Source organism: Eublepharis macularius, chromosome 14 (genome assembly GCF_028583425.1).
Source record: "Eublepharis macularius isolate TG4126 chromosome 14, MPM_Emac_v1.0, whole genome shotgun sequence".
Classification (NCBI taxonomy): Eukaryota; Metazoa; Chordata; class Lepidosauria; order Squamata; family Eublepharidae; genus Eublepharis; species Eublepharis macularius.
Genome location: NC_072803.1, coordinates 56,186,371 through 56,212,593, shown reverse-complemented (window position 1 = coordinate 56,212,593; position 26,223 = coordinate 56,186,371). Strand labels below are relative to the sequence as shown.

Genomic DNA, 26,223 nt, shown 5'->3' with positions numbered 1-26,223 from the left:
GAGAAAAATCCTATCAGCCAGAATGAGCGTTTGATTTTAAAATTACTCTTACCATTTCCTTTTGGCGTGGTGAGCGTTACAGAATTCACCAGTCCAAGTTAAAAGACATGTATAGCATCTTTAGGGAAGATGCTCTTTAAGGAGGTTTGTGCCTGACATGATGAAGTTGGGGGTCAAAACGAATGAGGCACTGGGGGATCCATAACTGGATCTTCCCAGTGATTTGGTAACCAGCCATGTAAAATAGTAAAGAGTCCAGTAGCACCTTTAAGACCAGCCAAATTATTTGTAGCATAAGCTTTCAAGAACCACCGCTCTCTTCATCAGATGCATCTGACGAAGAAAGCTGTGGTTCTTGAAAGCTTATGCTACAAATAAGTTGGTTAGTCTTAAAGGTGCTACTGGACTCTTTACTATTTTGCAACTACAGACTAACCCGGCTAACTCCTCTGGATCTTTCAGCCTCGTAAGACTTTTCTATAGGTCAGGTCACAAGAGGCTTCAGGATCTATCCCTGCGTGACGTCACCAATCAAAACCAACATTCTACACTGTTAGCTGTTTAAAGAGGAAAAAGACAGGCACTCATCTTTTCCATGTTTTTTTTAAATAATGGTCTCTGCGCTAAAATAAAATAAGCAAAAAAGGATGAAGCCTCCTGTTAACATGGCTGAGACCTGGCTTGGGGCTGTGCACAACTGCACTTCTGTTTTTTAAAGTACTGGGAAGATCCAGTCATGAATTTCCCAATGTCTAGTTGGACCATGAACAAAAGGTCCACTTGATAGTGGTCTTCTCAGTGAATTAGAGAAGGGAGATGTGCTAATCTGAGAATCATGGTTGTGTCTAGAGGCTACCAGAAGTGCAAGCAAAGATCAGCCCAGCAGGGAAATGGGATTCCCGAGAGGTCGGCCGGACAAGTGTACCGATTTGCTTTCAGGAGAAGGCCGCTCTGAGTGAAATCCCTTCCTTTCAGTGTCATTGGCCAAATATGAAACCGCAGCAAGAAGACACATCTCTCCATGGGGACGGGAGGAATTTGCTAATACTCTGGAGCTGCTGCTTTAAAGCTTACATAATCAAATAAGAAACATAAACAGAAGTTCTCTAGCAAGTGCCTGGGCTTGGCCTTCATTTGGTTCAAGACCAGTAGCTTAATTATTCCTTGTGCAAAGCTCTGTCTCCATTTCCTGGCCCTGGGTTGGGGACAAGCTGTGTGCATTGAAGCGGAGGGATCATTACTTCTCGTGGGGAAAGCTTATCGCTTTCTCCCCCCTTCCCCCTTGTTCTCACAGCTGAAACAGTCGACATTTTGTCCCCTAACCATCTTGCCATGATTAGATGCTTTTAAATCACCCGCCCCTCCTTTGTTTTGGTTTAGATTTTGTCATTTCTTTCCAGCCTCCACCAGACTTTAATTTTTTCCTCTTGTTGTCTCTTTGATTTACAGGGGATCCCCGGAGTTCCTGGGAAGAGGGGCAAGATGGGTAGGCCGGTAAAGTTTTTCTTCGTCTATTATGTAGATTAAAGATGGGATTTGGGGTGGTGGTGGGAATTTGTAGAAGGGGAATTTAATTCCTGGGTCATTGTTTTTGCATGAATGTTTTCTTTTTTCTTTTTCTTTTGGCCTTTTTGATGATACCTGATTTAGCATCCAGTCCAAGAATTATGTTTCCGTGAAAGGGTACATCAACTCTACAGATCTTAAATCTCTATCAGGACTCTTAAAAATTCTCAACAAGCCTGTGAAACTAAAATTCCCATAATTTTCTGTGGGAAGCTATAATGGTTAAATGGCTTCTAAAGAGGCTTACTATTTTAAGTACAGACGGCCCCAGAGTGAGCAAAACTGGGCATCTGAGCTCCTCAAATACCAGCCCGTTCATAGCAAAAGTTTACTTTTGTGGGTGATTTTTAACACAGTGGAGCAGTCCTCTAAATCCCCAGAATTGGCATGCCCTGGTTCCGCCACCCTTTTTGCAGGCTTTGAGAGGCTGACGAATCTGATACTCAGGATGGTATGGTTGCTGCCAGAGCCAAAGCATGACTTCTGTGGGCTAAGTCCAGATTTGTGACAGGCTCCTGTGCATATATGATTGTATCCAGCACATGCAGTCTTAAGAGCTGTGAAAGAAAAATGTCTTAGTAACATATATAGATCACAGTGTAGTCATAGGGTTGCAGCCCAGGTAAAGTCTACCCATCGAATTGAATGTTGTTGTTGTTGTTATCATTATTATCATCATCGTCCTGCTGAAAGGTCTCTGGTTGCTGTTTCCCTGTGCAGAGATCCCACACCAACTCTGATCACATGTGAATTCTAGAATCACGTTAGCGGCAGACCCAGAAGGAGCCATGATAGGGGAACATCTTTGAAATCCCCTCCTCTAAATCTCTTCCTTTAGGGCTCTAATCTGCCAGGGGCTTAAGCAGGCCAATTTTCCTGTCTCACTTTATTTTATCTCTTCAACTGGTTCTCATTTCAGTATTCCATGTCTCAGACAGCATATTCGATTCTTGTGATACTGGATTTTTACAGGGACAATGGGGTTAATTTACAGATTTATATTTTTCTGTGTACTTTGGTTTGGATCCTTCGGTTGGCACAAAGAGGAAGGGTTGGGGTCTGAATGGGAAAAAAGCCACGTGGGACAGTACAGCAGTAGACATTTGGTGGAATTGTCCATCTGCCCTAGAGGAAAAGATGGCAGGATTCAGGAGTGGACTGTGAAGTGAAAATGGCCCTGGCTGAAGCCAAGCTGAGTGGTCCCTGTGGCACTACAAACCAGCACTGTAAAGATCACAGCTCAGCAGAGCAAACACTGGGTATTAGCTCACCCGTTTCTCCCTCCTGAAAACTGGCAGCAGAGTAGGAAAAGACAACTGGTGATCTGATACCAGTTGCCATTGCCAACGAAGGTTCTGAGCCAAGTGGCCCTTGAGCCTCCCTGGCAGAGCTGCTAGAGCTTGGTTCTGCTTGCTCCTGGCCACCCGCAGCCTTCTGGGGCGATGGCCACAGGCAGGATCCAGTCCTTTGAGTATGCAGAATCCTCTGCTTTGTCCATGGGTGGATTGTTTGGTCACCATAGGACCAGCCACTTGGGGCAACTAGTTTACATAGAGCCAGTTCTTGGGAGGTGGCAAGTTGTGGTTTTGATGTGTGCCAAAGCCTTCAGAAGATTGTTTTGCCATACCAGAACACATCTTTGAAGAATATTTAGGGGGGTTAGCCTTGCTGCAGTTTGGCTTTTGTGGTTGGGCAAGATACCAGGGGTGCTTCATTAATACGACACCTCCTAAATCGAGCTGTTCTTTTTTATGCATTGTGAGAATGGTAAGAAATGTGTGCTACCCAATAACGCGGACATGCGTTTCCCTGGTGTCTGACCTTGTCTCTTCTCATCTCTGGTTAGGCCCTTGAAATGAATGGACTGTGTGACTCATTAAGTGCTCGTTAAGTGCACACATGTAAATAATTACTGGTTTAATTTCCATGGTGGCTTTGCCTGCAGACAAACAGGTTGCCAGCCTCTGCATCAGCACATCACTTCCAAATACAAGCTGGAAGTGACAGTGGGTAGCTCTAGGAATCGCTGGGAACTCTGTTGTAAAACAGAGTTTTACCATGGAGTTCCAGAGCAAAAGTCCAGTAGCAACTATAAGACTAACAACATTTGTGGTAGGGTATACGTTTTCGTGAGTCACAGCTCACTTCTTCAGATACAGCTGAAGAAGATCTAGCTGTATCTGAAGAAGTGGGCTGTGGCTCACAAAAGTTCAGACCCCCTACCACAATTGTTAGTCTTATAGGTGCTACTGAACTCTTGCTCTTTTCTATTGCTACAAACAGACGAACGCAGCTACCCATCTTGATCTATCTCCATGGAGTTCCAGTGATTCCTAAAGTGACCATTATCAGTTTAGGGTTGTACCCAGAAGTGACATAATGATGTTGGCACTGCTGCAACATATCCCCTGTCTGGTCAGGTGGTCAGATGGTCTCCTTGGGAATTGGTTACTTGGCCGGGCTGCCTGTGATGGGGCTTGGAGCTGGGACATAGGACTTGTGCAAAGTGAACCAGTTGATCCAGCACTGAAGCCCTGCTAAGTCTCAGCCTGAATAGGTGAGGGGGGCTCTGGCTCAGCTGCATCTGCCAGCACGTGTTGGGGCTCAGGGGGGCCCTCGTCTGCTCTGGCCAGGGTCCCACAAGGAAGCATCTCCATCAGAGTCCTGATCAAATCTGCAGGGAGGTGGCATGCTGTCAGCCTTGCACTTTGCTGCCTTTGTGCTACTTCTGCTTGGATCCTTTGCTGCTGTCCCTCCCTCATTGTGGGAGGCAATCTGGAGGGACGATTACCAGCCGTGGCTCCTGTGGTGGTCTCTGAGGCAGGTGGCTGGGATACCTGTGCAGGTTCTAGTAGGGCGATCTCAAGTGCTGCTGGGGCATGGATGGCTGGGGCATCACTTGCAGGCTCTGGTAACGTGGTGTCTGGTGCATGGTCAGCTGGTGCCTCTGCAGCACCAGGGCTGTGCTAGCCGTAGTGGTCCTCAGGTTCTTCCTCTGAACCCTCAAGGTCTGAGTCCCTGGTCTGGTCAGAGGGCTGGTCTGAGAGGCTCATAACACTGCCCCCCCCATACCCCTACTGCCCAACCCTTCCTCCAGTTGCCAGGCTCATCCTGTGGGAACCGTAGTTCTAAATTGACATTGGGCTCTGTTTAGTAGGGATCTCTGGCAGAGGTGACAGTATTGGTTTGAAGTCATGATAATGAATGAGGTTTGAAACTTGTTTCAAATATGCACTATAGAGATGCTCTTTAATGCAGGATGCTCTTCTGTTTAGGCAGAAAAAATGTTTTTCTAAACTTGCCTATAGGTTAAAGATGGGCTAGAAAGGCTTGTTCTTCTCTGCTGTTGACGAAGAGAAGATGAGATGTTATTCCTTTGAGACGTGAAGGGTAAATTCTGAGGTCCCGTGTGAAATTCTTTCTTTAAGGGTTGGAAACCTGCAGGGAGGCATAGTTTTTTCCCCCTTGGTTATTATATTCTGTTTGAAGTTGATTACTCTTTGGTTCTTTTTTCACCCTGGCCTTTTCCTGTGACTTCTCCCCACTTCCCCACCCCTTTTCTGTTGCTTGAACTCTTAAGTAAGAGCCATCCTACATGTTATGGTGGCCATGGGTCCAAACTGTGTCTGCTGATGCCATTTTAGAGGCAAACTTTGTTGTCTAAAAATTGCTGTGAGAGTCTGATTCTGATCGGATCCACAGCACGGCAATTCCGTGTGATCTTGAGAGCCAGTTTGGTGTAGTGGTTAAGAGCGGTGGGACTCTAATCTGGAGAACCGGGTTTGATTCCTCACTCCTCCGCTTGAAGCCAGCTGGGTGACCTTGGGTCAGTCACAGCTGCTAGGAGCTCTCTCAGCCCCACCCACCTCACAGGGTGTTTTGTTGTGGGGATAATAATGACATACTTTATAAACCACTCTGAGTGGATGTTGTCATCTTGAAGGGCGGTATATAAATCGAATGTTGTTGTTATTATTATTATTATTATTATCTTATTCCCCCGTGCCATTTCAAGGGCTGAAACAGCCCTCCCCCCCAACTATTTTGGCACCTGAATAGCTATGGCGGTGTGGGGCGGGGAGAGATTGCACGGTGCCTTACAGCAATTCCTTAAAGAGGTAAATATTTCTCTAATGGTGTCAGCAGCAGCCCTGGGTTGGACCCATTGCTTCCATAATGTGTAGTTTGGCTCTCTGTTTCATTGCTTTAGTTGTAGACTCAATGCATCTTACAAAGGGAGTTCTGACTCGTGAAAGCTTATACTTGAATAAATTCTGTTAGTCTTTAGGGTGCTATTAGACTTCACATTGAGTGTGTGTGTGTGTGTGTTCTGAAGTTTGATGCATCAGTGGCTGTTAGCTATAATGACTAAATGGAACCTCCCTTTTCAGAGGCAGTATAACCCCAAATTCCAGGTTCTGGGAGCCAGTGACAGGGGAAGGCATTGATTTCTGTGCCTCTGCTTGCGAGCCTTCTGGTCAGCTGTTGGCCAGTGCGGGATGCTGGACAAGGTGGCTTTTGGTCTGAGCTTGTGGCAAATTTAGTTTTACCTGTGGCCAGTTTAGTTTTTCATCCAAATGAATCCCATCTGAAGAATGCAGCATAATCCCCAGTATTGATGATTTTAGCATGGGGAAAAACATGGTTGCATTGCTTGTGCCCCACTTGTGAATTCTCTCTGTCTTCCTTTCCACCTTGCCCACCTATTTGTGGCTTTCTGAAGCCCGTGGAGCTTGTTTTGTTACAAAACACCCACACATTAAAAAATGCACCCCTCTTCCTTTCTGTTCACGCCCCATGCACACTGGATTCCTGTGCTCAGATACGTGCTTTCTCGGAACCCCAGGCCAATTTACTTTTGGTCTCTCTCATAATAAATGATACGTGAGTGCAAGACCCAATTCCCCATGTGCTTGATATTCTGTAAAATAAATGAAAGGCTGGAAGGAGAGGCAGAAAAATGACCACATCGGCCAGGGTTACTGTACGCTGGTTACATCACAGGCATCTAGAGTACAGAACTGTAAAGAATTTGCGGAAACTCTCTGACTCGAGTAAGCTAAACAAGGCAACAGTTGTTAGGTCTGGGGTCTGGTTAGGGTTGCTGATGCGGTTTCACATACAGTGGGGCCTGTGCGCTCAATGTTTTCCAGCTGGTCTTTTGGCTTCTGCAGACTTACATTCAGAAACCTCTCCTCCCCATTTCTTTCTTCCCGCCTTACAATAGCAATCATTTTTGTTTATACAAATGGATTTTTTTTCTCTGGGGAGCTGTGGGTTTCTCTCTTGCAAATGGATCTTGCCAGTTCTGCCTGTACCAGGTGCCTCTGGACCCCCATAGCAGAATTCCCTTCACCTCCCATCCCAGCCATGGCTATATTCCCCCCCCCACTGTTGCTCTGACCGCCACCCCCACAAATCACTTTCGCCCCACCAGTTGCAGGCCCCTTCCCTTGCATTATGACCATGCTGGAGAAACTCTCTCTCTCTCTCTCTCTCTCTCTCTCTCTCTTTTTAATTTTTATTGGTGAGTACATAAATATTACACACATTCCCCATCTTACCTAAATCCTATCAGCCCCCCCTTTCCCCCCCTCCTTATAGACTTCCAACAGCTTTCCAACCCTAAACCCATCTTATTATTTAACTTGTTTTCAACTATATTCTTCTAAATCATATATATATTATATCTCTTACTCTAAGCATATTCAAATTCTTTTATATTTCAAATCCACTAATATATCCAATCTCTTAATAATACTAGCTTAGATTAATTAATAGCTAAATTTTCCCATTAATGGCAAAGTTACTTCTCTCTCCCGTTTGTAAAGTCACAAATTAATAGTTCTCAAACTGCCACAGTCCTCCTTTCACATCCCATTTTTTTTCTAGGTATTGTTTCAATTTCCCCCAATCTGCAATGTATTCTCCTGGATCAAGATCTTTCAGTTTTCTTGTCATTTTGTCCATTTCTGCCATGCTGGAGAAACTCTCTCACACTCCTAATTCCACGAGTCCCTGACGTGCTGCAGAAGCCTCTGGGCTTATTAGGATGCCTAGCGGAGGCAGCAGAGCGCAGTTCTCCTGCTCTCTGCTTCCTTCACTGCCTCCAGGCATTACTTCCACTGGGGAAATAGATGACTGACCCAGTGTTTTCAGTTGGGGGAAATCTCTGCAAAGCTGTGGGCATAACCGGTGCCCAAACTCACCAATATCTGATGCCAGTCTTACTTCTTAATCTAGGATTTTCTCTTGTATTTATCAAACGTTTGCAAGATTCTAAATTAATCTCAAATGTGCATAACCTTCTTCAGTCTTCCAACACTGTATCTCTGCAAGCAATTTAGAATCAGTCATGATGTGACAAGCATTTATGTTGTTCACTTGGAGTGTCAGACCAGGAGGAAGGAAAACCAGGTTAAAATCCCCGCTCAGGATTTAAGTTTGTTGGGGGGTGGGACTTTGGGCCAGGCTCTCAACCCAGCCTACCTAACAGGCTTGTTTTGAGGACAAAAAGGAGGATGGAAGAATCATGGAGGTATCTTGGATGAAGGACAAAATAAAAATTTGATCAACCAAGATTTATGGAATTGTATATTTATTCTACTCTTTTATGGGTTTACACTTATTATGACAACTTAAAAATAATATTGGCTCAGCATTTATGTGCAGAGTTTCTAGTGTTCAGAATGCTTCACTCTTGTGATTTTATTGCTGGTCGTGTCAGACACGTTTGTCAGCATTCTTTGTGAACCACTCTGGTCCACTGTGTTAGAAAAAGCAGTCTATAAGCATTTAAATAAGTAAATGCTTTCACCGTGTCTTGATGTAATCCGTCCAACAACCTTGTAAGGTTAGGTCAGCATTATTATCCTCATAACACAGATTGGGAGCTGAGAGAGAACAACTTGTCAAAGGCTATCTAGCAAGATCATGGCAGAATTTGAACTGGCATCCTCTTGGATTACAGTTCAGCCTTTTAGCCCCTGTACTACAAAGCGGGAACAAATTAACGCACTGAGCAACTGATTTTGTTGTATATTAAAATGAGAATTCAAAAGGCAGAATTAAAATGTAAGCGTTTACTAGTAAGTATCTTTTTGGCTTCTGTGTAAACGAAGTTTATTTTCATATTGAAAGGAAATCTTCAGGATTAGCAAGGCCTATTGCGGCTTTGATTTGGTGTGAGAACTTAAACAAAGGAAACTGTGTGTGTAGGAAAGAGAGTTTTAAAACCTGGAAATGGTGCTTTCTCCTTTTATCTGCTTTGAGAATCTCAGTTCTGTTTCTATCACTGTGAGATTCCAGACCTTCTGTGGAGACAGCTGCTCAAAATGCAGTTGAAAAGATTTACGTTGGAGATGACTAAGGTTTTTCTCACTTGAAAAGAATGGCGAGCTTTCGAACCGATGAAGGGCCTTTTTCTTGGCCTTCTAGCCCTACCAAGCCACTCGTGGACTCCATCTGTGGCAGCCATTTTGCCACTCAGCACAAGGAGAAACAGAGGACCCTTGTCGTCATCCTCCATTTGGTTTTTCCCTTCTCTGACAAAGAAAAGGGGGGAGAGCGAGACAGCGAGCAAGCACACAAGGTCTTTCCATTAGTCTGTGTTGCCTATTCTGCTCCAGCTTCTCCAACCTGGTCTTCATTTTGCAACTCAGCATGAGGAATGAGAGAGAGAGAGAGAGAGAGAGAGATCAGGCAGCCTGGCCCAGCTGCCTCCCACATCTCTCTCGGTGGCTGGCCACTTTGCAGAAGAGGGACAGAGCGATAAGCCCTGTTCACAAGTTACAGCGAACGTGCATACAATCAAAGATTGTTCTTTGTATGTGCATTGACTAATCTCATATTACAATCAACACATGTACAACATGCGATACAAATCCCACGTTTATCTAGGTACAGGTCCCCGCTTTCATTTGCAAAGTGAATTTGTGTTGGCTATTTTTTACAAACAGGTGAATACACATGCATGTGGGTTGTATGTGCATTTACTGTAACGTGCACAGAGCACTAGTGAGGCCCCTTCCATTGGCTGGCTTCCACCCCTTTATAGATTTTTCTTGGTTGGTCACCTAGAGTTTTTCTGTTTTAAAGCCTGCCTTTTTATCACAAATAGGATACTCCAGAGGGATACTGAGATGGTCTGTTGTAGCCAAAGCAACAGTAAATCTCATGACTCTCTAATGCCGTAACAGATTTGTTGTGCTTTTTGTAGATGTGAGCCTGCTTTGTTAGATACATAGTGTTATCTTCTGTTGGCAGATGTATATACACTTGCATGATAGGTGCAAACCAGAGGAGGGCGGGGATGCTGTTTCTGAGTGAGGCCAGAAACAATGCATGAGAGAGGTATATTCCGCGGCTGCATAGAGCACAAATCAAATGAGATCTGGACAGAAGAATAAACCATTCATTCCAACCAGACCATTCCTAAAACTAGCAGTCATTTAATATATATACGTTTCTAACTTATATATACTGATTTCATATTCATAAATATACTAACATATATACTATATATCCTAAATATTCAAACTAAGTTTGATTTCAGTGGGCTTAGACTGGAGTAAGTCTGCTTAGGATTGCACTGGTAAGAACCAAACAAAATGTGACAGCGAACTCGTGGCTGCCACGGATTCACTGCCACCATCTGAAACTGTTTTAAAAAGCCACTCGGGCCCACTCCTGATCAGGCTTGTGGCATGGAGCTCTTTCTCCTCCACCCCACACTTTTGAAAGTACCAAAACAGATGTGCGGGTGTGTGTGTGCCCCCCTGCAGCTGTTTTGACACTTTGAAAGGGATGAGGTGAGGGGAGAAAAGAGCTTCATGCTCTTGTAGCCTTTTAAATGTATGGTGATGGTCAATCAGTGGCCGTCGTGGTTTTGCTACCACGTTTATTTTGGCTCTAAGAAGGGGCAATTGTCTTCTGTCCAGTAGCCCATCCCAGTCTTTTCTGAGCCCAAGTCCAATAGTGTAAAATCTGCACAAAAAATCCAACTTAACACCTTCGGTAATAACAAGGGAGCTGCGGAAAGTTCATTTATGGAGGTCTTGGAACAGCAAGCAGATTTGATCCCGTTCCACCCAATTAGCGCCCTCAAAAGGGAAAATATTTTAAAAGATTAAAAATAAACTTTTAATAACAGTACTTATATAAAACCGATAATTAAAAACAGATGAGGAGGGTCGGTAAGTGGATGCCAGACGAAGTAGAGAAGTCTTCGTCAGCCGGCAGAAGACATGGTAGAGGGGGATAGACAAATCTTCTCCAGAAGGAATTCCCTAATTTTGGTTTCATGATGACTGAGAAGGCCCTAGATTGGTTCATTTAAGGCGAATCAGCCTCTGAGACAAGGGATGAAGGTAGATGAATGATTGCTTTAAAGTCAGCTTAGTTTTCAAGAGTGCCCTCAGAGAAGAAGGGAGGAATCCGTTTTTGTGTATAAATAGGAATGCTTTACATGGGATTTCTGATGTTGTTGGCTGAAGATGGATGACTGTTTATAATATAGGATCCTGTTATATGGCAGAGTGGGGGTGACTCTGGGGGCTACACGCACAGGGGTGTGGAGGTTGTCTTCTGTGCTGCAGCCCTGGAAAAAGGTTTCAACAGCTGGGCTTCAGCACCATCAGATGAAGGGACCCCATGGACAGCTCCCTGCTTGCCCCCACCATGGCATAGCAGTGCTGGTCTCAGATCCCTAGAGCCACTACTGAAGGTTATTCCTGTGTTTTTATATTTTTTCTGAGGAAAGCCACACCCCTTCCTGTAGAGTTAAGGCCAACCTCTTCCTGTGGAGGAAAACTCCACTCTGTCCCGTCCTGAGGAAGGCAGTGCCTCGCTTTTCCTGCTGGGTCCTCTTGTTTCTGAAGAGCTCACTTTAGGTCCTGCTCCTTTTTAAATAGGAGAAACCCTTCCCCTAACTCCATTTTGACATGTATGCCTTGCAGGGAAATTGCTGGTGTCCTATATGTGGCAACTGCTGCTGCAGATGGAGTTTCCCATGTCCATGTGGGTCGCTCCCCTCCATTTTGTATGTCCTGCGAGACACACTGAAGAAATAACAGGGTTTTGAAGTAATATGTAATTCACATGTGGAGAAGGCAGTTACTCCCGGATGAGTTGTCCAGGCTTAGATTTAGTGTTGGAGGGCCAGATTAGATAATACGTCTGCCTTGAGCTGGGTTGGGGGTACCCATCCTGACTTGCAGTCACGCTTAACATGGGAGAACTAATATTCCAAAGTGCTTTGAGACCTGATTTGGCTCAGGAGTGTGGTTTGGGAGGAGAAGGGGCGTCAGCTTGGGAAAATGGTATGGGCAGAAGGCGGAAGCTTCTCCTCCACCTCTGCCATGCTCCCAAGTTGAATTGGGCTCCAGAGCGCTTGGGAACGTGAAATGTTAGTTTCCTGATGTTATGTGAGGGATCGCTGATCCGACTCGGGTCACAAGTATCATCTAGTTTGATTCACTAGTTAAAAGCCAGGCAGTTAAATCTGTGGAGGAAACTGGGGCATGGCTCAGCGGAAGAGCATCTGTCCCTGAAGCTGAAGATTCCAGGTTCGATCTCTGGCAGCTAAAAGGTCCACATCAGAGGTGATATGTAGGACTTCCACCTGAGGCCCTGGCAGTGAGAGTAAACAGTATTGCCCATGATAGACCAGGGCTGGCTTTGTTTTAGAACTTGGTGGCAGGCTATTTTCTTCCTTTTCAGATGATCCCGGGTTCATTCCCTGGCATCTTAAGCTAAAACAATTGGATAACAGGTGATGTGAAAGACTGGATACCCTGCCTGTCTGAGAACTCCTGCCTGTCATGGAAGGCAGTACTGATCTTGATCGACCAGTGTCCTGAGTCAGCATAAGGCAGCTTCATGTCTGCGTCTTCGATCTGTTGTTTCTTTTGTGAATGTGAGTGTTGCTTTAGGGCAACAGCCACAGACCATAACCATTGACCACACACAGAAAGAAAATACTATCACAAGTGAACACAAATATCAAACGGGGATAGGATACATGCAGAATGTCCACCCCTATAACCGGCTAGGCGTTCATTATGCAGAATGATTGAGGATTCTCCATTTATTTAATTTTCTTCCCATTCTTCCACCTTTTCTTCTCCATCTGCCACTCTACAGGACTATTGCAAGGATTGCAAGACAACATGTAGAAAGCGCCTTGAATACAGAGATCCAGAGGAGTTAGCCGTGTTAGTCTGTAGTAGCAAAATCAAAAAGAGTCCAGTAGCACCTTTACTGAATTACACTGAATTACAGAACAAGAAGGAGAAGAAATTCTCAAAACTCCTGCCTGCAACAGAGAGCAAAAACACTTTGGATCCACCAAGCAACATCATCAATCTTTCCAGTTACAAGCTGAGCCCAGCAGAGGAATCAGTCCTCTCACGTGGACTATCTTTTTGCCCAGCCAGACCCACACAAACCATAATTGGTTAGTCTTAAAGGTGCTACTGGACTCTTTTTGATTTTGAATACAGAGAGTGCTCTAGAAATGCTCAATCAAATTGTTATATAAATTAGGCAACGTAAGGCCCAAGCATGGTGCCTACGCTGGCCTGAGCATCACGCTGTTCTGGAACTGCAGCTTCTGTTCCATCTTCTTCTCCGGTCTTTCCCTCCTTGTGACGGGCCCTCTTGAAACCTTCCCCAGCCGTCTCCCCCGCTCTATAAATGGAATAATGTACACACAAGCCGCAGCAAGGCTCTGAAGCCAGATGTTTATATGCCCCTGCGCTTGATTGCTGTCAAGTCTCGATAGACGGAGCAGTTGGGAATCTTTGTTTGCTGCATTGTGTGGGCCTCCTGGAATGATGTAAGAATGTAAAAGATTAAAATAGACGTGCTGGACATGAGTCAGAAGTTGGAAAACTTTCCAGGGGAGTTCAGCTCAGCAGGGACGTGAGAGGAACACGATGACTCTGACTTGGAAAACAGGCTTTTGATTAGGGCCCCCCCCCTTTCCCTGCTCTGCTCTGCTCTCTTTCCCTATGCAGCAGAAAGGCAGGAGACAGGAAAAGTGTGTGGGCATTAGAGCATTCTTGGGTGGCGGCGGCAGCAGCAGCATTTCTATGGTAATATTGTTTTGCTTGCCCTGTGAGCTGTGGGAAATCCTGGTCATCTGTGCCATTTCCTTTGGAGAGTGCCTTTAGAATCTTGTATGTGTGTGAACGAGGGGGGTTGTACAACAGTCACAGTTGAAAAACACACATGCACTACTGTTTACAAGATGATTGTGTAGCTCAGGGGCTAAGAGACTAAGCTGTAATCCAGGAGGTCCCCGGTTCAAATCTCACCGCTGTCACAAACTCACTTGATGTAAGTAGACCGGCCAGGCTCATTTCTGGCTCGGTCTCCTTCTCCCCATCTGTATTAGGGGGATAATACTGGTTTACCTTATAGCGGCGTTGTAAACATTCCTGTGATGAGGATACATGCTTTTGATATTTCTAGAAGAGCGGTTTGCTCAAGCGTATAAAATCAACAAAATTAGTACACAAACATAGAACTTGACTAGAAAATGATGCAGCCAATCTAAAATGTAATTCTGATTAGTAACCTAAATGAAAAAGGAAGTGTTTCATAACCTTTCTAAAATACAAGGAAAGAGTCCAGAGGAAAGTTGTTTCACAGCCTGTGATGCTCCTGATTTGGTGCATAAAGATAGGATGGGTCAGTGGCGTAGAGTGTGGGGGGGCAGAGGAGAGCCTGTGCCAGGTCCACGTGAGCTAGGAGACTACCTGTGCCACCCTGGCTGCCTGCCGTGCTCACATGGTGGCCGGCTTGCTGGACAATGAGCTGGCCCTCCGTGGCTGCTAGCCGAGGAGCACGCCGAGTGGGCAGCAGTGGTGCAGGTGGCTGTGGTGGAAGGGTAAAGGGCAGGGAGGTGAGTGGCCCTGAATCGTGGGAGCACTCCCGGGGGGGGAGATGCTGCAGAGGAGGGGTAAGAGTTGGGGAGGTGAGCAGGCCTGAATCAGGGGAGTGCTTGTGCGGGTGGCTGCACTGTCCACGATGCCATCACTTCCTGGAAGTGATGTTATTGCACAGGGGACTGGAAGCGTGCATTCTTTGCACATGCGTGTGGTGCCACAGGCACCACCTCCTGCGGGGATTTGCCCCAGGCACTCACAACCCACGGTACACCGCTGGGATGGGTACAGGGAATCCATATGTATATGTAATGAATAAACTATGACTTGTTCATGAGTAGAAGGAATCTGTGGTATCCTTGAGCACATACACACTCCTCTCACCATCACATATGGTTGTCAGAATATCTAAATCTGATGAAATGACAAACTGTGGTTTATTCTGTTTCTGCAAATGAATGTTAATTGTGGGTTGGAATCCTGGATTGTAGACATGAAAACAAACCATAGTTTGTTGTTTTGTTCATTTTGGACATCTTGACAAACTGCAGTTTCTCATGAAACTTTCAGTATCTGAGCTGTAAGGAAGCCCAGGGACTTCAAAGGTTTGGTCTCATCTGAAGGATCCTGAGGAGACATATATATTAATGTATATTTGGTTGTTAAGGGTTTGTTCGACACCCAGAAATAAAGAAACTTAGAGGATGGTCAAAATTTACCTTACAAGCCTTGTGTGGGAGGGAGGAAGTCTCAGGTTTATTTATGCCCCTCTGTTCTTTCTGTGCTACCATTTCAGTAAGTCATGTTGAACTGCACAGAATAGCACTTTCATTTATACTACATAGTTTCAGGTGGGTAGCTGTGTTGGTCTGCAGTAGAATAGCAAGATGTGAGTCCAGCAGCACCTAAAACACCAGCAAGATTTCCAGATTTTAAGCTTTTGACTGACAAAAGAAGTTTTGATTCTTGAATGCTTATAACTTGGAAAACTTAGTAGTCTTTAAGCTGCTACTGGAACTGAATCTTGCTCATTTATACCAGTGTCTTCTTGACACTGTTGCTTATATGCAGAGGAGTTAGCCATGTTAGTCTGTGGTAGCAAAATCAAAAACAGTCCAGTAGCACCTTTAAGACTAACCAATTTTATTGTAGCATAAGCTTTTGAGAATCAAGTTCTCTTTGTCAGATGCATGTCTGACGAAGAGAACTTGATTCTCGAAAGCTTATGCTACAATAAAATTGGTTAGTCTTAAAGGTGCTACTGGACTCTTTTTGATGTTGCTTATGTGTGGATTGAAAGTAGTGTACATCTATTTCCACATGTTCACAGGACCCTCAGTGTGGTCTTGTACATGTGTGAAAAGTGATATACAGCAGTTTTCTACACATCTGTGTGTGGAAAGTAATGTATATCACACATTCACAAGACCCACCTTAATTTCAACGATGTATATCTCTGAAAACAGAAAAAAGTCCGGTAGCACGTTTAAGACTAACTTTATTGAGGCATAAGCTTTTGAGAACCACAGCTGTGATTCTCGAAAGATTATGCTTCAATAAAGTTGGTTAGTCTTAAAGGTGCTACTGGACTTTTTACTGTTTTGCAACTACAGCCTAACACAACTAACTCCTCTGGGATCTGTGAAAACAGATAAAGTGATATGAATGTACTTCTTACTTGCACACACATACTGGAAGCTGGTCTCTCATGCTCTGCTACACCTAGAAATTGTCAAATCTGTGAACCGGTAGTAGACAGAGTGATGGACTAGGATTTGGGAGACCCAGATTTGATTTTACACTCTGCTATGGAAGCTTGCTGGCCCTTGGGCCAGTCGCACACTCTCAACCTAATTTACCTCACAGTGCTTTTGTGAGGGAAAAAAAGAAGGGGAGAATGATGTAAGCTGCTTTCGGTCCGCATTGGGGAGAAAGGTGGGACATAAATGCAGTAAAATGAATACAAAAATACTAACATTTGTAGTTGTGCTAAATTATGCCATTGGTGGAATCCGGCAGTGATATCCAAGTTTGACCAAATAAGCAAAATCAACAGCAAAAAGTGGATTCGGATGAACTGTTTCTACTTCCCATTCCTGTGCTGAGGCCAGGCTAGGCGGCTAACACAGTACCAGCAAACCAAACCGAGTCCCTTCTGTTTATCTGATGGACCCTCAATTAAAAGCCTGGTAAAAAGAAATATGGCTGGGGGCCTAAATGAATGTAAAGAGAATCTCAGGGGAAGGCATTCTAGAAATACAGGGCCACCGCTGAAAAAGCCCCATCTTTGGTTGCCTCCCACCCGGTCTCTGCCAGCTTGGACACAGCAGGGTTTGAAAAGAGGATCTTATGGGAAGAGGCAGTAGCTCAAGATAAATTGTAGTAACAGTCCAGCAGAGTTTTCCTGGCTTAACAATTTCAGTGTTACTTGTTCCTCTTTCCTTCCTGAGCAACAATAGCCTTTTAAAACAAAGTGCTCCTGGGTTTGTGTGTATTAATTGATGTTAGCGTTCTCAGCTCCAGGTCTGGAAATTTCTGGAAATTTTAGGGGTGGAGCCTGGAGAGGGTCAGGTTTCAGGAGGGGAGGGACACCAGTGGAGTATAATGCTCTAGAGTCCACCCCCAAAGCTGCCATTTTCTCCAGGAAAAAGAGCAAGAATCCTGTAGCACCTAGAAGACTCACAAAATTTGTGGTAGGGTATAAGCTTTTGTGAGTCACAGCTCACTTCTTCAGATACTGTGACTCACCAAAGCTCATACCTTACCACAAATTTTGTTAGTCTTATAGGCGCTACTGGACTCTTGCTCTTTTCTACTGCTTAGGGACAGACGGCTATCCGTCTGGATTTTCTCCAGGGGAGATGCTCTCTGTGGCCTGAATATTAATTGTAATTCTGGGAGATCTCCAGCCACCACTTGGAGGTTGGCGACTATATGTTGTGTCTATCTTGCTGCGTCTTTCAGTGTGGGCAAAGTTCCCTTGGGCATTTGGGGGCTCTGCAAACTCCAGCTGGCTGTGGGCCGTTCTTGACCGCCCCTATTCAATCTGGCAAGTAGAAAGATTTCTACTCACACAAAAGGCTGTCCAGGATGGATGTGGCCAGCATGAGGTCTTGATTTGGAGGAGGGGGGGGAGTTATTTGTTTATGTTATCCTTTCTCTTTTCTTTCAGCTTTTAAAAGTCATCACCATTGCTTTCCCCTCCCTCTCTCCCCTTTACAAGTTCTCCTTCCCCTTTAGTTAAAAATTGGTTTGATTTGCAAATTCCACGCCCTTGGGGAGAGTCCGCTGGGCACTGGCTTACCTGCTAAGAGCCAATTGGCGCAGGCAGCTTTTCTCAGACATGACCAGAGGGCTGGGCAGCTTGAGCAGAATCAACCTTGAGCCAACAGGAAAATAAAAATCCTCTTTTTGGAGAAGGAGCCAAAAGGCAGGAGGAGCCTGCCAGGATTATTGGAGGCGTCTGCCAGATAACCTTTTTTACTCTAGCGGAGAAAAGCGCTTTAACCAGAATGGGACACTTGGGGCTTTTCCAGGTGATTGATTTAGAGCCGTTATTATCCTCTTGCTGTTTGTGTGGTGCTTTTGTGTTGGACATGCACAGTCCATACTGCAAATCATGGCTATCCTCTTTTCATCCATTCTCACATTTTTTTAAAAAATTGTTCTGCATGGAGTTTAGCTCAGTGGCTTTTAGCCATAGTCGCTAAATGGATCCCCCATGCTTAGTAACTGTACCTCTGATGACCAGATGCCAGCAAAAAGCAACAGGAGCGGGCAGCCTCTGTCCTGTAAAGTTTGTGTGAGCTTTATTCCGGCCCAGCATGTACACAGTACAAGGCTATGCTTTTTGCTTTTGAAATTAAACTTTGCGAGAGAGGTTTTCAAAGAAAACCTAAGGAATGAGTTTAAATTCTCAATTTTTCCTTTCTCCTTTTCTGTATTAGTGCAACATTTTGTTTCCCTTCAGCGATGTGCTCATCTTTACATGAGATCTCCCCTCCTCCCAAAACAAGATAGCTTTTATTTTGGAATGGAGATCTGTTCCATATGCATGGGCTTTATGAATGAAATTAGGCAAGATTTATGCATATATATTCTTTTTTTTTAATAACCTGACCACCCTTGCAGGATTTGAATGAGGAGACTCAAAGAGGTAGATTGTGAGCTAAGATTCCAAAAAGATCTCCTATAGCCTTTTAAAAAAACCTTTTTCTTTCATAGGATTTTTCTCATGCTGTTTAGCTGATGGCTTCATTTCTGGTGCTCTTAGGACAGAATAAAACTTGGTAATGTGCCAGGCTGGTGGTGGAGGAACGCTTGGGATATTTTTCATTACTCAGAAGGAGTTCAGATTAAAAAAAAAGATTGGTGACCCCTGCTATGGACTGTAACCTGGGAAGTTTGGACATTTCTCATTGGAATGTAAGCTCTGGAGAGGAGGAGGAGAATCAAGATGGTGACTGGCAGTTTTCAGTTTTGCAATGAAGATGTATGTCATATGGACAAGACTTTTCATATGTGTATGTATGTATGTATATGTATGTACGCATTTATGAGGAGAGAGAGAGAGAGAGAGAGAGAGAGAGAGAGAATGTTCATTTTTTAACCTATCCAATCCGTGGGGTCCAGATTGTAACTGGGGAGGCATATATAACTTCCAACTGAGAGTCAGCTTGTGGGGTGTGGGGTTAAGGAGGGGGTTGGCAATTCGAAGCTTGGCTTTCTTTTTTGAATTGATTTATAAATCCTTTTAACAAGCCTGATCTCATCAGATCTCAGAAACCATTCAGGGTTGACCTTGGTTAGTACTTGGATGGGAGGCCTCTAAAGAAAACCAGGTTGCAGAGGCAGGCAGTGGCAAAAACCCTCTTTTAGTCTCTTGCCTTGGAAATCCCTGCAGGGGTCACCGTAAGTGAGCTATGACTTGACCTCATTTTCCACCTCCACCTCTTAGCATGCATTTGAATGACAGATTATTGTACTCCAAGGAACTTGTAAAATGATGATGATAGCACAGCTGAAGGTGAATGCTGATTGGGAAGAACAATATAGGGTCAAGTCTATTTTCCAATAATAGTGTAAAAGACCAATTGAACTGTGTGTGCTTAACTTACAGAAAAGTAAAATGGAGGCAGGAAAGATCATCTGAGAATAACCAAGATCCTTGATCATTCCTAAATATCTACTAGGATGTCAGAAAGTTAGTGAACGATGGCTGTCTGTCTTATCTGCTGAGGATAGGTCAAGAATTGAGAGTCTCTGTGTTGAAGTGGATAGCACTGGGCTTAGTTTAGAAAAATCTGTGTTCACCTTCTTCCTCAGCCTTGAAGCTCACTTAGGTGTATTCCTTCTCAGCTTAAGAGGCTACCATGGAGTAATGCCCAGTTGTGATACTCATCTAGAGGCAGATGTGGCTCAGAACAGATTAACTGTAATTGAACATATGGTACCAGGACAAATTTTCTGAGATATAAGAGTCTTGCTCTGCACAATTTTTCCAGAAACTTTGTAAGACTATATTACGATTCAGATAGTTCCTTGAATCTACTGTCCAATGTCACTGTCCAGCCATGTCCAATGGTGGTGCTGTAGAGCAGCTGAGACCAGGCCAGAAATTACATCTGCCTGCTAACCGTAGAGAGTTATCTAAACCTGTCTCCACTCTAGTTTGAGACTAGGCCCCATACAGTTCCGCTTTGATGGCTTGTCTTATTTATTTCTCTCTCTCAGAAGATAAGAAACCCATTTAGCATTCTCTCCCTTCCTCTGCAGCCCTTTTGGGCTTCCCAGATTCAAAATTAGAGCCAAATGTGTGGTCATCTCCCAGGCATGTCTGACTTAGAATGTCTGCAGCCGTGTCTCGATCTCCTTTGACTGTGTCATAAGAGACATATAGCTGTTTGCCTCTGAAGCCCATTCTTCACCATCTGCTTCTTCATTCATTGGAGGGTACTATACAGAAAGCTGAACACGTCCCACCATTAATGACCAGCTGATCTTGAGTAAACGGTTAGGGACTGTCTCAGTACAGGACACAATTCTGTCTGTAACAAGTCAATACCAAAGACTGGATTGTGCCACCTTAAGGCCCAGGTTGTAAATTTCTTCGACTGTGGATGGAAAGGCAATTGCTCAGGCCATATTGTACTTGCTGGTAAACTCAAATAAAGGATACTACTGAATTAAAGACTGACTTGATGGCTGTAAATGGTTGCAGTTGGCTGCCTACCGAACCTGTACAGTGACTGATCACATACTTCTGAGATTTTATTGCCGTTGATGTTTTCCTTTTTGAAAACTCATAATTTATATATTTGATTTTTATTTGCAGCTTTGGAATGTGCATGTTGTCGGACCAAAGCAGGTTTTTCAAAGATCACAAGTATCTGTTAGTCTATAAAAGGCAAACTGCATGTGCACGAGATCCTGATTTGGTCTGAGGTCAAGCAAAAAACGGAGACTGAGTTTAACTGTCAATGCTCACTTGCTTTGCTCATGGAAACTGACTTTTCTACACTGCTAAGCACTTTCAGAGAAAAAAAGATGGGCCTTGTAGAGTCCTTTTGCTACAACATGTGTCCAGTACAACATAAACCAAAGCTATGTGTACATGCATTTCCTTTGGCCATGCTCTTTGGCCTTGGATAGGGCAGCTTTAAAGAGCATAGGTCTCCTCCAGAAATGGGTTTGGGGGGCTTTGCCATTTTTGTGTGGCGCTCTAAACTATTCCTGTGTGCTAGCCATCTCTATTCTCAGATATAGGGAGGAGTTAAAAGCTGAACCTTCTCTTTTTCTCTTCTCTCCCAGGGTAACTGGTACTCTCCATCCAGAATAGCCCTGTTTTTTGGGATGTCCTCTATAAATAGTTGTCCCTCTCTTTGTCTTTAGAGATACTTTTTGAAAATACTGCTAGAGTTATCATTCTCTATCATGCTCTTCTTCTCGCAACAGTTGGGAATGGATGAGTTTTGTCTGTAATGTACATGCATGTCTGTAATGTACATGCTTGCACATGAACACTAAGGCCACCAGGCAGCGCATTCCTCACATCTCATCTGCTGAGGCATATTTTGAACAGATCTTTGTGGATCAGTTATGTTTTTCTAGGATATCTTAAACCCAAAGAACAATACCCTTTTTTGGCATGTCATGCGCAGGGCAAAACATAAAGTGGGTGGCACAAAGCCTCTAGCAATGTGCAGTGTCAGGGAGGAGGGCTTTGGGCAGCATCTTTGGTTGTGAGAATGAATGCAGGTGTTGCGTTTGTGCCCCTGTTTTCATGCGTGAAATCTTGGGTAGTACAAGGGCCTGATAGAAGTTGCCAGCTGTTTAAGTAAACATAAAACAGGTGCCTGGCTAGTATGTATAGCACCACTGAGACTGATCTGTTGTTGTGCTTTCTGGGAGGCTGACCAAGTAACCAGACTACATATTTCCTGCTTGACTAGCTGCAGTACTCCCAGAGCTGGCTACCATGTGGGCCACATGGCTGACTGAGCTGACATGGTGCCTTAATTATCACCTGATACCCCCCACCTGATACCAAGTTTATATGGCTGTTTCGTTATGCTAATGCGCCTTTAATTATTGCTTTAATTCCTGTTTTTTGCTGAATTTCAGGCTGATGATTATTTTCTTACTATTTTTGCTGCTAGATTTTGATTTATTATGGTTTTACAGTTTTTATTGCATGTTAATGTTTGGGATCCATCTTGAGAGATTTTAATCACAGATTTGGCATGTGAGGCCAGATGCACTTTTAATGGGAGAGTTGGCATCCATAAAAATAACAGAACTACCCTCATTAAAATGTATCAGTAAACAATTATAAGTAGTTTTTAAAAGCAGGCAACAGGACAAAAAGTCCGTTAAAATATTGTATCAGTCAATAAAACCCAGTGACTAACCAGGAGTTCCAAAGCAGTTCACCCTTCCTTTATCCTCATAGCAGCCCTGTGAGGTAGATCAGGCAGAGGGAAGGTGTGTATGTGTGTGTGTGCATGCGCGCTCATGACTGGCCACAGATAAACTTGTTTGGAAATCTGCACTCCCATGTCCTTGTATGGTTCTCTAACAATCACACACACCCACTGACTTGCTCTGTGCTGTGTTTCTATACATATCCCCTTCCTTCACATCTCTAAAGTCCAGCTTTGACAGTGGTGCTAAACTTATCTTTCTTAACAGGATTTAAAGGCACGCCCCAATGCATAGAGCTCTAGAAAGTCAAGGAAGAACTTGGCACTAGCCCCCTCTCTTTGCTGGCTTGTTTTCTATGGGCAGGGACATGTTTGCAAATGGAGGTGCCAGCTGTGAGCCCCTGCCTGCAGACTGAATTGGCTGTCATAATGAGAACAAGGCATCTGTAAGTCCACAAACAAATGCTTAACCTTTGGCCCCATGCCTCTGTATTGTGACCATCTGGCCTTTCTTTGCACCAGTCTGTCTATCACCATCCATTTTTTTCTGAGTGTCGGTAGCTCATGTGCTGCAGATCACTTTGCCCATCAGGATTTGAATCCTGTGGTACCTGGATAAGGTGCCACTGGACTCAAATCCTGCTGGTTGGTTGAAGACCAATATGGCTACCTACCTGAAACACTCTGCATTTTTGTCTATACGTAAATACATAGGTATAGGGGAAATCCATGTGCCCATTTCCATTTGGGCTCTTGCTTTATGGAACTCCCTTCCAAGGCCACCAGCTGAAGTCTCAGGCTAATGATGCCTTATCATTGTGATGTTTTCAGATTGCGGTGCTGAGACTTTTACTTTTATTGCATTGGACATGATGTGTTTGTGTCATGTGTATGGAGGGTGATGATCCACAGGTGACCAAAAAGCCTGACAAAATTTGTACATGCTAATTCACACACAATGACTCTCATTAAAAAGAAATAACATTTCCCAGAGTGCCATCTCTGTCTGCTGTCAAAGTGCTGTTGATGGTGATCGTTGCATGACCTCTCCTGCTGTCCCTTCTTATGGTTCCTCATTTTTAATTCACTGCAAGCAGCCTAGCTGGCTTGAAGAACTCTTCATTCCACTGCAGGTCTTTCTGGGTTCCCTGTGGCTGCTCAGGAACCGAGTCTCCACGGCCACTTGTGCAGATTTTACTGAACAGAAACAGAACCCAGATATTTAACCCAGATATTTCAGAGGACAGGCCTCAAAGCCTGTGAAAAAGGACACCTGGCCACCCTACCTGTATGCAATGTGGTTTCCCTAGACCTGTGCAGTTAAAATGTCATGTAGGAGGCAGCACTACAGTGGCACAGAGAAGGTGGAGTGAAGACCATCAGAAGAGCTCTCCTGGATCATACCAGCTGTCCCTCTAATCCAGCATGTTCTTTCCCACAGTGGTTGGCCAGATGCCTCTGGGAGAGAACCCTACTGAGCAACACTTCCCCATTTGTATCCCCCCCTTCTCAGAACTTGGTAATTGGTGGCATCCTTCAGGAAGGCTCCATTTAGCCATCATGGCTCCTACTCACTGTTACTCCTCCTTGAATCTCCCAAAGTGTAGTCCTTGGTGGTTGCTTCTATGCCCAGCCACAGCAAGACCTATACCTCTCTCCTTGTTCCCACTTGCCTGCTATGCTTCTTTCATTAGATTGCATCCATGTGGGCTGTGCAACCACCTTGGATAACCAAGTCAGAGGAAGCAGTGCTCTGTTGGAGTAGAGTGCTGGGGTCTCTTTTTATAGGGAGCTGTGCAAGGAAGAAATACCAAGCACCAACCCAACATGCCATCTGCTCCTTCTTTCCAATCCCCATCCCCCCTTTGCTCCATGTGGTTCCTTCCCCATCACAGCTGCTCTGGCTCTTCCAGTACCTCTCAGCTTTCCACCAGCATTATACTTAGGATTTTGCTGCTTCATCGTGTTTTTAATATACTTGGTATTTGTGGCCCAATATGTGGGAACTTACATTGTGTCCTCTGCCTCCCCCCTCCCTGCCGTCATGTTTTAAGGAAACCTGAATTGCGATGGCATCCAGGCGAATTTCTTGGCCGGGGGAATTTATCATTGCTCTGTTAAATTTGGCCTGCAGGCTGAGAAACCATGATTGGACTGAGCAGGGTGAGGGGGGAAACACTGACGTATGGATTGGTACCCACTCTGTTCATGTCTCAATTTTAATTTGGCAGTTTCATGATTATAAATCAAGGAATATTTGCAGTCTTGTCTTTATCTTTTTTCTCTCACTGAAGTTTTTCTTCTACCTATTTGATTCTTTGGCCTTGTCCCTTCAATGCATAAGAGGCATCTTTTCCTCTCCAGCAGTTCTCTCTCTCTCTCTCTCTCTCTCTCTCTCTCTCTCTCTCTCTCTCTCTCTCTCCCTCTCTCTCTCAAAATGAGGGTGATAGTGAATCGCCCTCGCTGTGCAGATGCCAGCAAGCTGCTTGCGGGCCTCTCTCCTGCCATTCCTTGGCCACTGCAGCTTTGGAACCCAACGGTGCCCAGTTGGGAAGCTGCACAGTTTTCCTGTTTGCCGTGATGCCCAGGAATCTGAAGCAGCTGTACATGAAAGAGCAGCATTTGTGTTTTTTCTGTAGCTCACATTGCAAGGCAAGGGAAAACAAGGCGCTCGGCAGTAAGCTTGCTAACTGAACAGGGCCAGATCCAGGTTTTGGATAATGTCTGGCAGGCCTTGTCCAAGGGCAGGTGATGCTCCTAGCCCCGTTGCTTCTTGTTTATCCACCCGGGCAAAACGTGCTGCCGCTGCCGCTGCCGTTGCCTGTACTTCTTCTCTTGAGTGCCAGCTGAGGGTGTTTTTCCTAGCAGCCACTGCTGCTTGGTCAGACAGGATAGCAAACAGTGATCTGTGGCATGTAACAGCTTCTGTGGCCTGCTCTTGCCTGTATCAGAGGGACCCAGTCTCAGCATTGAGAGAGAGAGAGAGAGAGAGAGAGAGAGAGAGAGAGAGAGAGAGAGAGAGAGAGAGAGAGAGAGAGAGAGAGAGCTCTGATTGACACTGCTTCACAGTGGTTGGCTTTCCCAAGGCCCTGGGGACTTAGGAACTGCCTACCAATTCCGATTCCTGATGCATCCCTAGGGTTGCCCAGTGTCTGGTTTTCACCTGGACAATCCACTATTTTCTTAGACTGTCGGAGGAAAGTGGAGTGAAAATAGTGGACATATAAATGTCTAGTATTTTTGTGGGTGGGTGGGCTGGTGGGGAGGACCAGGCTAGCCACAGGCACCCCCTCTGTCCCAGGCTCAGCTCCTTAGCTCCCATCTTACTGCAAGAGCCCCTTGTAACATCAGTGTTTCCACCAGCAAGGAGTGCACCTTCCTCCCCTGCCGCCAGGAGAAGAAAACGGTTGACAGGCAGAGCCTTTCTCTACTTCACGTGGCTGCCCCTTCCATTCGAGTTCTAAGCAGTTTTGTTAAATGCGGTAAAAAACAGGTAACCTAGGCATGAAGGAAGGAACAAGCATATTTGGCAACACGTCCAGGCCATGTTGAGCGTGGCAAAATTGCTCAGTTGGACATGTGCGATAATTATGTTGAGCATGGCACACTTGTTAGTTGGGCATGCGCAATAGTGAACACTCTCACTCCTAGTTTGGAGGATGGGAGGGGGGAGTTGAAAAAAAACAATCTGCTAGTGTAGGTCATGGAGCATGCCCAGTAAGTTGTGGATGGTGAATGCGAGAGAGTCTTGTGCTACCCTTGAGTGTTGGTGTTGGCTGCACATGTGTCACTGGGTGAGGATTGGATGGCGCCGCTGAAATCTCCGTGTGGCAGGATGGTTGAAA

The 26,223-nt window shown here is 44.8% G+C and overlaps 1 protein-coding gene across 1 annotated transcript in view; it reads left to right on the top strand.

Annotated features, from left to right (window-relative positions):
• The window catches only part of COL27A1 (collagen type XXVII alpha 1 chain), a 342,023-nt gene that overhangs the window by 114,007 nt on the left and 201,793 nt on the right, over positions 1–26,223 (top strand). The window contains exon 12 of the mRNA XM_054997267.1: positions 1,450–1,494. Within this exon, the coding sequence (XP_054853242.1) occupies positions 1,450–1,494 (45 nt within the window). The remainder of the gene's footprint in view (positions 1–1,449; positions 1,495–26,223) is intronic.